General features: G+C 40.4%; 1 protein-coding gene across 2 annotated transcripts in view; it reads left to right on the top strand.

Moving 5' to 3' along the window:
- Window positions 1-14266, top strand: part of kiaa1644 (KIAA1644 ortholog) — a 51047-nt gene that overhangs the window by 32872 nt on the left and 3909 nt on the right. Inside the window, exon 4 of one of the 2 annotated variants that reach the window (XM_022756280.1) lies at window positions 7149-7451. In XM_022756280.1, the coding sequence (XP_022612001.1) occupies window positions 7149-7451 (303 nt within the window). Of the gene's footprint in view, window positions 1-7148; window positions 7456-14266 lie in introns of those variants that run through there. The other variant, XM_022756279.1, reaches the window with a different exon arrangement.

Raw genomic sequence — 14266 nt, forward strand, 5'->3', positions numbered from 1 at the left:
TTAACTGATTCTGTTTTTTTTTTTTTTTTTTTTTTGGTGGGCATGTGTTCAGGTGGCTAAATGCGTTTCTTTCCTCTGTCCCTGTCCACAGCACTACATTGTTCTGCTTCTGTGCCGGTGCTCCTGGCTGCGCCTCCAAACTGGCAGTGCTCTGACCCGAATCTACTGCAGGTAATACACTGATTATGGATAAGTACCTCATACAGCCCCGCGTCAAATAACCAGAACAATCACTTTAAAACACAGATGCACCAGACCACTTGAAAACAATGGTTCGAGTCTGGATATTCTTGACAGTGCAATTCAAAATTGGAAGAAAGATTGCCAATCAGATCGTGGATGTGAAGATCGCCCGCCCTTAGTAATGACTTATTTTGTAGCATCCTTGCTAGTTAAGTCATAACAGCACCCTGTGTTGTGTTGGGAATTCCCTATTTTTCTACACTTTGTGTTGCTGGAGAAAAGGATTTAGGTAATAATGAAATTTCTATCATTTTCCAAAACTAAACAAATCAAACTAAACCAAGAAATAAAAACTAAAATGGGATTAATAAGACAAAACTGGTACTTGACAGGGCAGACACATGTTGTAAAGCGGTCAGATAGTGTCAAATGATACTATATTATACTCACTTGTGTGCATATCCGTTTGAGGGTTGGTGAGGTTGACCTGCATGACCATCTGAAACTCAGTCTCGTTGCAGCAGTACTTGAAGGCGTGTTGTTGTGGTGGCACAGAACATGTAGGTCTTGTTGTCTGAGAGGCGTGGCAGTGGAAGCCAAAGTGTAACGCCCCTTGTGGTCAGAGTAAGGTTCACACACCCGGTAATGAGCTGAGAGGGCTGTAGCGTTGTGGGAAGACAAAGATTAATGTTAAAATCCATTCCAAAGTTGTCAGGAGGAATGTATTTTTGTACCGCAGGAGATAAAGACTCGTGCGACTCATGACCTTTGAGACAGACTTTGTGTTTGTTTCACCGATTCCTTTATTTAAAAATATTGATGGAAAACAACACACAACAAAACACCCTTCAACCTACAGAAGCAGAACCACAAAAACAAAGTACTGAATGCTTTGTTTTTGTGTGTTTTTCTTTGGATGCCTTAGAAAAGATGGCTGGAGAGAGTCTGAGTAATAATAACGGTGTAGGACAAGGAGCAGAAAACAAACACCACTGTACCAGCAAAAATAATCAGATAGGAGACATCATGTTACAGGCCGTGATGGAGAGAAGCTCTGTCACCTTTATTCTCGCTGGAACACAACAAACCCAAAATACATCAAGTACGTCTCATTTGTTAGGTAATTATGCAAAATTAAGACCTTCAGTGCTTCTGGATGGAAACACCAAACATACTCAGGTGTTTGTTTTTTCCTTCAGACCAGATACAGAATTTGCTGTGTCAAAATCATGTTACAAATCCCCAGATGGTTGTTTTGGTTGAAGCCAGGAAGGGATGAAACATTTTGTCTGTGCATGACTAGAAAAAAAAAAAAGAACTCAAATGAAAGAAGCAGGGCTACATCTGTCTGTTCACCTTAAATCACCCTAAAAATGATACTACTTCTTGGCAGCTGGAAGTATATTGGATGACTGTCCTGAATTCATTATGGAGAAATGCAAAGATATGTAGCACAAATACTACGGCTTATTTGAATTCATCTGTAAGTGTGCTGACGAGTCCCTGCAGCGCAAAGATCAATTAGTACATCATTGCTGTCACAAAGGGGGGAAACGATATTGTTTTGTTATGGAATATGGCAGTCAATAAGTTTTTGCTTCTTAAAATGAAATCACAGGAATTTACTTCACTGGCAGTCGAGATTTGACATCTGATAATAATAAATTACCGATCTGTCAGAGAAATGAAACCCGACATAATGAGTGTCAGTTTTACGGGGCTGAGACCCGGATACACCCGCTTGTTCAACATCCTCGTATCAAATCAGCGTCAGCTCTTAGCATCATTTTTCTTTCTATTACCAGTTATAAGAGTGAGTCTAAAATGTTTCAGTTTGCCTGGAGACAAACACTGTTAAGTTTGCAGTAGTGATATACAGTAGAAACTGCACAAGAGAAAACTTTATACCCTTGTCCTGCCCGAAATATGTGTACACATGTCTACCCGCTCATCAGCACGCACAGCTGACGTACGCGGAACAAACGCACGTGTAAAAATCTACACCGCTGTTGCTGTCTATTTCCCTGTATCTTAAGTTCCTTTGATTTTATTTAGCAAGGAAAGCCTCATTGAAATCAAAAGTCTTTTCAAGCGTCTTGGCGAAGATAGGCGGCAATATAACACTGAGTTACAAGAGAAACAACATAAGACAGATAACACAAAATATGCCACAAATCAGAATACAAATATAAAACCATGAATACAACTTTTAAAACAATCATGCAAACAATATTATCCCAAAACAACCGAAACAGCACCATGACACTACCCAATACATAAATAAATAAATAAAATATATCTAAAACAATAACTCAATCAGCTGAACACATCCTAAAGATCCTAAAATAAATCAATAAAACATAGCCAGAGTTAGTCATCCTACCATGAGCCCAACTGATTTTCACTCAGTAATGCTACTCATGGCGACATATACAAAAAATACAATATTTCGGAGCTTAACTAAAATCAGCAGATAATATTAGACATGCTGATGTATCAGTCTGGCTGTATTTATGTGTGTCATTTGCTTAATCTGCAGTAAATGAAGCTCTTTGATTTATTTTTGTTTGATACACTCAGAGAAAGCTTAAGTTAAATTATGCCACTCCATGTGAGTGCACTCATATTTGTAATACTGTAACTGATTTGTCCTTGTCTTATGCATTTTCTTTCATCAGTGAAGCCGAAAAATCTGGCAGTGTCGCCGCTGTGATTTATTTCAAGGTCCACTTATGCTGCGGGGTGATAGAAGTCTTTCAGTAATCTCAGACAGGGACAGATCAGCATTTGAAAGGCGCGAGCTCTTTCAGGTTTATAATGAGCTTGTGTGGCTAGCTATGTCCCTGCGACAGTCTAACTTTAGCAGAGGAGGGGTAAAAGGAGCGCACCGAAGGACACAGTGGGATTAGAAGTCAAGGATGGCTTACACTGAAAGAAACTCTTCATTTGACCTTTGCGCATTGACCGTACAAGTCGGTGAATCAGTGGAATGGTTCTGCAATTAGCTCGTGTTATTTCTTAATATATAAATCCTCATACCTGAAGGACGGGTCAGCAGTGTACGTAAGTGAGCTGGCAATATGGAAGCAGAGGCCCCTCGACATTGGAAGTGGACCATAAAATCCTCTAACGATGCACGATTTAAGGTTTTTGAAAGAGGCGTTTTTTCAGGGAAGTCTCTGGCCTCTCAAATGAACAACAGCTGCGCTCTGGAAACGAGACAGCTGTTAACACACCCACCTGCTTAATTTCATTAACACCTCTTGAAATTTAGGATACAGTTAACAGCTTGGCTCTTGCATTACAGTTTGTTTACAACCTGCGGTCTGAAAACAGCTATGGCTTTCTCTCAGTTGCAGCCAGCAGAAGCAACATCTGAACATCAGGCAGTGCTCACACATCATATTCATTTATTTACAGCGTCAATCACAGCTACATGATTGTTGACATTGTTCTGAAACATGGAGGGAAAACTGGTTCTGTATCTGTGTTTATTCAGTGTTCAGTTGCAAGATAATAAAAGTGATATTTGACTCACAAGCGAGTCATTCAGTGGGTTTTTGGTAAGCTGTAAAATTAATTTCTAATTCCTTATTCTTTAGCAGAGTATAATGGACTTTTGTGTACCATTTGCTGTTATTGTAATGCATGAAAAATAGCTGATAATGAGCATCAGTTCAGACTGAATGCCATCATCTTAACAATAGATCGACAATTGATCCGTCATCAATCAGTCATTTATCTTCATTAACTCAACATTCTCAGCTTCTCAAATGTAATAATTTGCTGCTTTCTCTTGTTTTTTATCATCATAAATTTAATATGTTTGGGTTTTGGACTATTGGTTGGACAAAACAAACAATTTTAGGATGTCACTTTGCTCTCTGGGAATTTTCGATATTTATTTTCACTATTGTTGAACATTTCATTATGTAATTATAAGATTAGATTTTAAGATTAATGATTGATATTAAACCATTGTTAGTAGCCACTATCTATATCACAGTATATAATAATTAATAATTGTAATTATATTTTGAATATTTTCACCCCTTTATCTTGCCGTCAAACAGCCTTTTATGACTCAAACAGCTGATCTGCAGTGTGATAGACTGCGCGGTCTAATCGTGCGAATGCATAGGAATACAGAAGTTCAACAGTTGAGAAAATGTAGTGCCAAAGGAGAGGGGCGTTTTCTTTTTCAGCAAAACTGACAAAAATGTAAAGACGTTTTATTGGCAGAGTATTTGATAAAGAAAATGATTGATAGCTGCAATGCAAAATGAATTCATTTTTCTGAGGTCATCTAAATATAATGTACCAAATTTAGCTGAGATGGGATGAAATGTCTAAGATGGAAAAAACTACAAAACATATCCTCATTATATTAATCCTTAAAGAAGGACTACAAGTATAAGACTTCCACATGAAAAGATAATCATTTCTTCTTTGGGCCATGATGCAACTTTCCACCAAATCACAGTGAAATCTGTTGTGTAGTTTCTGAAATGTCCTTCTAAAAACACAAGCAACCAGGACCAAAACATAACCTCCTTGGTGGAGGTAATTAAGGGAAAATGTGGGTTGTGTTGAATCTTGAGAGGAGATTTTTGTGAGCAGCTGTGCTGCAACAAGCAGTTTCCGAGAAGGGACATTTCCTCAGATCAGATGAAAACAGCCAGTTATATTCTGCTGACTCACAAATGGTTCACTCCCTCGACAGTATCGTACTTATTGACACCACTTGCCTCTTGCTCAGAGGCTACGTTGACATTGATCTACACCCACAAAACCACCACAGAGAGAAGCAGATGCTGAAAGCATTTGTTGTGTTGTGAGTGGGACGGCTCCACATGAGAGCTGACCAAGGCAGGTATTAAGTGTTGACTATTTTTTCATCTACCATGACTGTATCACAGAAGTTCATACGATAAATGATAGTACACTTGTCCAGTATTATTGATACTAACTATACTACATGTGGCAAGAATTGTCAACATATTGTAACAGGGGACACAGTATGAGCAGGTTTAAGCCGAGTGAAGGGCACAGAAGAATGAGCTTCTTGTTCTGTGGGAGCTCTCATTGGGAGGTTTGGGTGACAAAACCACAGCTCTCTTTGCTAATGCCCTCCCAGCATGCCTCTGTCTGGGATGGTTCACACTGCCCTGCAGCTGGTCATGATATTTCATTTTAGTGTCAGATGGACTGTTGGGCCACTCTTTCATCCTGGCTCAATGGAAGATAGGACTGCGGGTTTGATATTTACCACTGGCCAAGCGAGTTAAACTGGCCATTATTCTGCTCCCTACACTCACAGTGCATGGCGGAAATGGTTATAGTTCGAGGGTTACTGCAGTTCAAAGTAAAACCAAAGATGATCGGCCTGTGTGGATTTCACAGGTCAATGCTTTGTAGCATATACCTCTCTTCATAGTTACAAAGTAGATGAAATGGTGCAGAATCGAAATAGATTCAGAGAGGAAGAGTCAGCCGAGACTGAATTGTTAAATAAACATGAAAAGCTAAAAACCTTTGACAGATAATCAATTGCATCAGCTTCCCTTCTCTGAGAAAGCTGTGTTAAATATTGAATGACATTTGTTTTAGTTGTGTGGTCATGATCGATCCCTCCAAGGACTGTGCACATATTGCTTGCTTACCCTCTGGTTGACCCAGGTACACGGAAAGCCCGTTGCCCCCTCAAATCACCTTAATAGAAAAACTAAACTATAGGTAAATGTCTCTGATGCAGACGTGAGGAAAGCTAAATGCAGTTGAGGATAATTTTAAATTTGAGTACAGTGCAGTGTTTCTCACACGTTGAGGATTTGAAGTGATGGGTGGTACGGTGTGTGACCGATGTGCATGGAGAAACTCAGTTTAGAGGGGGGGGTGTAACACAGGTTATTTTCTGTAGCTACAATTAACAGTTGTCCCCTAAATGCCTCACATGCATTGGAAGACACAAATGTAAGATTTACATAAGTGGAAACCAGGGGATATTATCTACCTGGCTACACTGAAGTATTAATATTCACCTGCCTCAGAGCTCATTCAAGCAGCTCAGCTTTAAGGTCAGATAAATATCCTCAAGACCACATCATTTTCAGACCGAAATGGATTCACTTGATTTACGGAACCCAGGAGCACTTGGACATCATTTTTTTGTAACGGCTTTAATTAATCCTGTCAAAATTGCAAAGTGTACCGAAATGACATAAAAGATGGGTTCCCCTCCAGATAAATCGATTTTGAAGCAATATTCTGAGTGTCATCACTGTCTCTCAGAGTCAAAACAATATTTTTTCTTTCTGAATAGCATCCAGATAGGACTGAATCACTTCCAATTTCTGTGATATTTTCCAACTAAATGTTCTCAGCACCATATAAACAGAAATGTCACAACCAGAAATATTTAGTAGCCCTGTTTTGGCGAATGCTGCTTCTCAAACTTCTCAGGAAGCTATTTTCTAATGCTATTCCTGCTCATCTACCTTGTTGTACTTTATGGATGTGGGCGGACCAAGAGGAAGTACAAATGTGCCCCACATAAATCCAGCTGGATCATGTAATTCATGGAGAAAATGTATGAAAGATGAAAACAAGTAACACAGATTTTCAGAGGAACTACCAAGAAGCCAAAATGAGATGGATTAAAAAAGTCTCTTGTGCTAATGAAATTCTTTGTCCAACTTAAGAAGAAAGTATTAAAAAAGCAGCAAATGGAACAGATGGAGGTTTGTTTAATATATTTATGGTTTTTATCAAGGGAGGATTTGATGAAAGTCTCAGTCTTGCCACATGAGGGGCAAACACACACACCTGGCAGCTCCATCAAAGCTATTGGGAATTATAGAACTAGCTTAAGGGTATCTGGATGGTAGCTTGGAGCATGTGAGGAGTGTTTATCATTGTCTTTCTCAGATTACACTGTGCTAATACTCTCCGTCTGTCCCCTGCAGTAATTATACAGCCCTGGTCGGCGTGTGGATCTACGGCTTCTTTGTCATGGTGCTGCTGGCGCTCGACTTTCTCTACTACTCAGCCATAAACTATGAGCTGTGCCGGGTCTACCTGGAGAAATGGGGTCTGGGAGGACGCTGGCTGAAGAAGGCTCGGAGTCAGTGGCACAGGTCCATGCCAGAGGAGAGTGAGGCCCAAGCTCAAGCCCAGCCCATGGTCCCCAGCCACTACCAGCCCCGACACAGCCTCCGAGGGGAGAGCCACAGCCCCACGCTCCTGCCCTACAACACATCCACCGCATGGTGAGTCACTGTCTGTCACGTGACGACTGACAACCTGCAGCTTGGTATGCATGTCTACTGTGCAGCTGTACAGCTACACATAAAATGCAATTAACCAAAGATATGCTTTTAATCATTATTATGAAAATGATTATAAGAGCAAAAAAACATCTTATGTGTAAGCCTTTGTACAATTGGTTGTTTCCCCCATTGCTAGCCTAGTCACGCCAAATAAAAGGAAACTAAGCCTAAATTATCTGTTCTTGTGTTACATATTTGTGACAGTTTGCTATCAAGTGAAAGAAGATACAGTACAATGTAGCTCCTTTTTAAGTAGCTGAATTGATAATATTAATTATGTAGCTGTAACTACCAGCAACGGTCGCGCTATTTTCAAGGTTTGTTATAGTTCTTTTCATCAAACAGGAGATGTCATGGCTGTCAGAAAAAAACCCTATTTTTCCCATAGAATGTATATAAAGACAGACATGGCCTGTGACGTTACCCCAACTCCCAGCTAATCCAAACATGGGCAAAGAGGTGGGGTGTGTGTGGAGCCAAGACTTCAGTGCATGCCAGTTTAATAACGGTGGCAAGCATACGCCTCCATTAGCATTGTTCGACTGGCTTGCCAACTGTGTGCCAAAGTTGGGCATTTTAACGTGGGAGTCTATGGGGATTGACTCGCTTTTGAAGCCAGTCACAAGTGACCATTCGAGGAACTGCATTCCCATGTTGGCTTCATTTTTCAGCCCTGGGGCTTTTGTTTTTCAGCCACTTGTATTTATTGTGTCGGCGATTTGACAATGAGTAACTTAGCAGTGCCACCAATGAGGACCATGGCTAATGCTAACATCCACAAGACGTTTGTGTATTCCAAATTGGCCAAGGACAACACAGTGACTGAGTGGCTGACTGAATACGCTAGATAAGAAGCAACACTGAATCAAAAACAGTGGTGGAAGGAGTACTAAGACATTTTTACAACTACAACTCATGAATTCAAAAATTAAACCACAAATGTATTAGCGTCAAAATATACTTAAAGTCAAGCAAAAGCTAAAGTAGTCAGGCAGTGTGGCCCTTTTCAGAATCACATATTATGGGAATTATATTATCAATGCGTCTATGTGTGACTCACTTTAATGTTGCAGCTGGTACAAGTGAAGTTAATTTTAATTACTTGAACTCTCATCTTGACGTATTATAATCCATCATTTGTTAGACATATTTTATATTATCAATCTGAATCTGCAAAACAATATAGTGGTGTTAAAAGTGTAATATTTTCCTCTGAGATGTGGCAGGATAGTAGAAGTATAAAGCAGCACAAAACTGTACTAAATATACTTAGTGACTTTCTACCACTGGACAACCCTCATCAAAGTTATGATGATTGCTACTGAATTTCATCCAGAGCTCCAACACAGAAGTTTAGAAAAAACTGAAAAGACTTCTAACACGACATTACATCACATGCATTACAAAATATGATTTGTTCCACTCTGATTAGCATATTACATAGAAGAGACTCTTACTGTTGTTTGGAAAAACAATGAATGGATAAGATGCTTAGAAACAAATTCAACAGTTCCTTTCAGAGATGTTCTTCATGTCTTTTTTAACGTTGTTTCTCTTTGTGTCTCATTTTGTTGTCCGCCTGTCTCTCTTTGTACTCTGTGTTTTGTTAGAGAGTGCTACATGGCAGGGAAACAAATTAAAGCATTTCTAGCATACTTTCCCCGAGCCAACAGGGAGGAAGCTCAAACATCAGGCTCCCCATTTACTGGAGTTCCTCATTAAGAGTGTAGTGTGCACACAAACAGAGGCACATACACATCATTACTGCCAGACAATGATATTGATAACTATGTTCCTTTTGAAATCATAGCAACTCACTGGTAAAGAATTTGATCATTTCAATGTATGGTTTCCCTCTGGCTAAGGAGTACTTACTTAATCAGTATTTAAAGAGACCTTCCATCCACTAATGGATAATATTCTGCAAAGTATCTGATCTGCATTTGTCTTTCATCTCACAATAGCTGCACTCTGTCTGAACATAAACCTCTTTTTTTTTTTTTTTTTAAAAGAGAATTAAAGGTTTTAAGTCTGACCAGCTCATTAGGGAGCTGTCATTATTAATGAGTTGAAAAGAATGGAATAATATGAAAGCATCATTGTCCACCAGGGGCCCTTAACTCGTATTTAACCTGAATGATTCGACTCGGAGTCACATAGGAAACCTTTCATGGAGTTTCTGTGGCAAAACACCATCTGCTGTCCTTTCAGTTTATCTTTTTATTACCTTTGAGAGCAGTCACAGGAGTCTCAGGATGTGTTAGGCTGCGCATGACTGTTGTTAAAACACACAAAATGATTTACAATGCCAGAAGTGAACTGTAACACACAGCAGCCACGGGGAACCTTTTCTTCTTTTGGCAGACATTGCTCAGCCTTTCATAATACAGCTACAAAATCATAGAGCGCAGTCTGAACAAACGGACATCTTTGTGCGGTCAATTTTTCATTCAGTTCTCCATCTCAGACACCGTTCACCCTATCTGTCTGACTGAGGCTCCGAGTCTCTTCCTAGAGGTAGGCATCTCTCTTGGGTCATGATAATTTAATGTGGACAGAGCTTTGACAAATGGCTTTGAGAAGCAGCGTGGACAGTGGGAGCCATAGACAGAGGAGCTGGGGTGCTACAGAGGGATTCTGGGGCTGCTCTTCTGGTGGAAACGTGGTTAACTAAGACTGGACATATCCATGGAGCCTCCTCATTAGACATGAAGTCAGTTCAGTATGATAGCACTCATCAATCCTAGACTGGTGAGGTTGACCTGTACTGGCAGCTCTCCAGCTTTGAACTACACAATTTCTATAAAAAGGTGTTTCAAACTTCAGCAAAAAGCTCATTGACGAAGTGGGCCGGGAAAATGAGAGCATGGTAAATCCATGGTAGTTCATGTTGATAATAAGAGACGGAAACCGCTTCAGGATGGATGGCGGTTTGGAATAATGGTGTGCAATATCCTTTGCTATAAAAAAAAATTGTAACCTTTTTAATAAACAGGACATCATTTACAAGGAGCTAAAAATATTCTTGGATAATCATTCACATCGAAAAAAAAAAAAAAAAAAGTGACATATGCTGGGAGCTAAATTCAGCCACAAGCAGTTTCTGGGGCAGGATTAGAATAGCCTGTTTGCCATTTCACACAGTGAAGCACTTCTCACAATCCAGATAATGCTTACACTTTTTTCTTAAATGTGTTAAGTAACCATGTTAGGTGATACTGTATGTACACCACAGATGATGTTGCCCACACAGTGCGTCATCAGCCCATTGGCTCATGGTTTATAAGCAAGGGTACAGATCTTTATCCCCAGAGAGGATGCAGGGTAATGGCTCAGAAAACTGGGTCCTCTTAGTTGAACATCTGTTGGCCGAATGTAAACAAACAGAGATGGGGTCAAGTCCCATAACTGGTGCAGCAGCATCTAAAAACAACCCAGTCGCACAGCAACTCAGGAATCCAGTATAAACCGTTACCAGTGCAGCAGAGCAATCCTGACAAGCAAGTCAAAGTATAATTTCTCCGCATGCACACATCTATTTCTTCAAAGAAAGTGCAGCTTGGCGTTCAGCGTGTGGGAAAACTGTTTACCATATCGCTAAATGAGCGGGCTGGTATGTACTGCTGCAGATCTGCTGGGGGTTCAGTGTGGGTGGCCTGGGAAACTGTTATTACTTTATCTCCGTGGATACCTTTTATTAAAACCTCCTATTTATGTGTTCACTTCAGTTTCAACAAGTAAAAGAAACTCAAGTGGTGTCATTCCCAAGAAATGATGATGCGATCCAGGCAAGAGAAAAACAAAAGATCTGCTGAGCCAGATATTATAGTTTATCTTCAGTTTATAGGAGGAATGCATTGTTTCTTTATGAGCAGGGAATTACCAGCAAATGGGAAATTACTCACAGAGTAATGTTGCACTTAATGGCAGCAACAACCCAGTCAATGATTAAAAAAAGAGAGCAGAAAGCAGACATGTTATTTCTGAACTTTTTCTGTGATAGTATTATGGCATGGGCAAAGGCCTTGGTTTGCCCAATGTCTGCAGTCAATCCTACACAGGACCTTAAAAACTGACCTGACTCTAAGTGATTCCCAAGACATTTGTACCTTGAGGGGTATTTCTGCAGTAGAAAGATTGTGTAGTAGCTTAGTTAATTGGGAAAAATTGATGTAATGATTTGGTAGAAATAAATGATATCAATACATTTGTGTTTTGGAAGAAATAAATATCCAAAAAAAAAGATTGATTATAAACTGGTGTGAGGCTAATCTTTGGTATATTTTTTGTCACAATATCAAATTACCTGAATGAGTCAGCATTAACAATAGGTTTACAAGTGAACAGATAAGCTGAAATACAGAACCAGGCTAGCTGTATCCGCTTGTTTTAAGTCTTAATGCTACGATAACCCAACCAGCTTCTGGCTCCAGTTACATATTTACCTTGCAGGCATGAGTGGTATTGATCTTTTCATCCAATTCTCTGCATGAAGAAGCAGTGTCGAACTATTCCTGTAAATATCCACTTTAAAATCCATTTAAATTTTAACACATTTGGAACATGATAGGTGGTGTTAATGAAGGGGCACTGGAGCTGACCTCACAGGGCTTTGGCGGTAAGAAATGTATCGGGAACCGCTACATTAAGCTTATCTCATTTCCACAGAAAGAAAGAAAAACATTTTGGCATCACAAATCTTAGCAGGGCTCTTATGTAACCCTTAAACGGCAATAAAGTCAGCTGTTCCTGGAAGCTCCTGCTCTAATGCCATAAAGCACTCGGCAGCATTAAAGCCCTGATTGGTTGTCGCCTTGTGGCTATTAGGACATTAAAAGTTTGGCCGGGATCCCAGTTTTTGCCAGCCCAGCCCTCTTCACCCACCAATCCACCTCTTGCAATTAGCAGCATTTGGGAAGAGCAGCATCTTGTGAATATCTTGACACCAGAGGGAAACTTCAAAAAGGAGCTGGCAATGAGAATCTCCCGTATTATCACTTATTTTATAATTCCTTGTGTAGTGTGCCCACTCTGAAACTCTCCATCTCAGAACTGCAAGAAATATTTGATCTGCCGCTATCCGTCGGCAGTCTGGCTTTCCTGCACATTTTGAATGAATTAAGTTTGGCTTTAGTCAGCGCTGATAAAGGCTTACGGTGCAAAAATAATCCGTGCAATCAAGATGAAAAATTAGCTGCTCATTCACTCGCATGTTTGGTGTCAGAATTGAAAATACATGACACCATGTTGGTTTAATGTGTGCTGAGCATAAGCCAGAGGTGTCATAGATAAAAGTGGCAGAAATGAGATGTTGGGCAACATCAAATGACACCACAGCACATCAACCAGAACACGTCAAAGAGTCCCTTGGCGGTTCATAAATCACTTGGCAACAAGCTGCAGCAGCACATCATGCCAGTATCCACCCACTCACTCAAGGATGTTTAGCTTACTGGGCCAGCTGAGCTTAGCCACGGATAGAGCGGTCCATGTGAGGTCACTGTTACCACAGTCAGCATATACTTGACTCCCCAGCAACCTTAAGACTGCCTCTTACGGTCAGGCCTCGGTGATTCAGTGTTATCACCCAGTCTGGTAAATGCAGTCTCCATCACTCGCTCAGTCGGTCTGTTCCATCACTTTGGTCATAGGTAGCCAATCCTAATACCAGCACTTAAACGCCTGCCGGTCTGTCTGCCGAGGAAATGACATGCAGTCACACTTTGCTAAACTCGGGAAGCAGAAACAGCATTTCACATCTTTTTTTCATCAGTTTTTTTTTTTGTCAGAGTGATCAAAGCATGGCTCTATCTCCTGCATATTTACATCCATCTTGGAGCTCACTGGTTGGCTTTCTGTGGTAATAATAGAATTGTACGTTATGAAATTATTCCTGGCCTGTCTGTCCACAGAGCGGCATGCCAAGACCTCGTCCAATTAAAGCAACACTCTCCATGTGGTGTGAGTTAATTAACATCATAGATGCTACAAAGGCAGTGAGGCACAGAGTTCTGCTGCAGGCTAAAGGGGAAGAGCAGGGGAACAGGTTTAGCTCTGTGCAAGTTGTTGAATGTCTTTTGGCATTGCCACGAGCAAAAGGGGTTACTGCAGTTTTTTCTGTTTATTTTTGGGCAGTGTTTGTGATCTTTTATTACATCTGTTGTCACACTTGCACTTTAGGAATTTTCTCTGGAGTGCAATAAGATGAACTTTAAGTCCTACAAGCACAATGAGCACAAGCATCAGTGTCACACCACCCTGCTGATTACAAGTATTCCTGTGTTCATACAAGACTTCAAGGAAAATCAACATGATATGGGGGTAGAAACTTTTTTCCCCATTTAACAGTGTGGTTATATTATTTTGGGCAGCAGAAATGAATGCTGTGGATGTGATTCATAGAGGTGGGGTGGGCTTTGAGTCTTTACAAGAATTACAGAAATGTAAAATATTCCTGTAAATCTGATTGCTTTTTGAAAAGCAAAGCTGCCCCATTTTTAGGAGTCTTTGTGTTTTCAGGCCTGATTTCAGGCTGATTTTAGAGCCAATATGTTGTTATAAAAAGATCGATGTGGACCATGAAGCACAAAGCACACACATTGTGATCTGAGAACATTTCGGCCACGCAGCTAAAAGCCATGTCCACATGGTTCTATAGGATCCAGGAGATTTTTCCCCAAACAACTTCTGTGGCAACTGTGGTGGAATTTGATGACAGGGACATGTGCGCTCTGGGCTTAAAAATAGCTGGACAG

Source organism: Seriola dumerili, unplaced genomic scaffold (genome assembly GCF_002260705.1).
Source record: "Seriola dumerili isolate Sdu_G_001 unplaced genomic scaffold, Sdu_1.0 BDQW01000242.1, whole genome shotgun sequence".
NCBI classification, from domain to species: domain Eukaryota; kingdom Metazoa; phylum Chordata; class Actinopteri; order Carangiformes; family Carangidae; genus Seriola; species Seriola dumerili.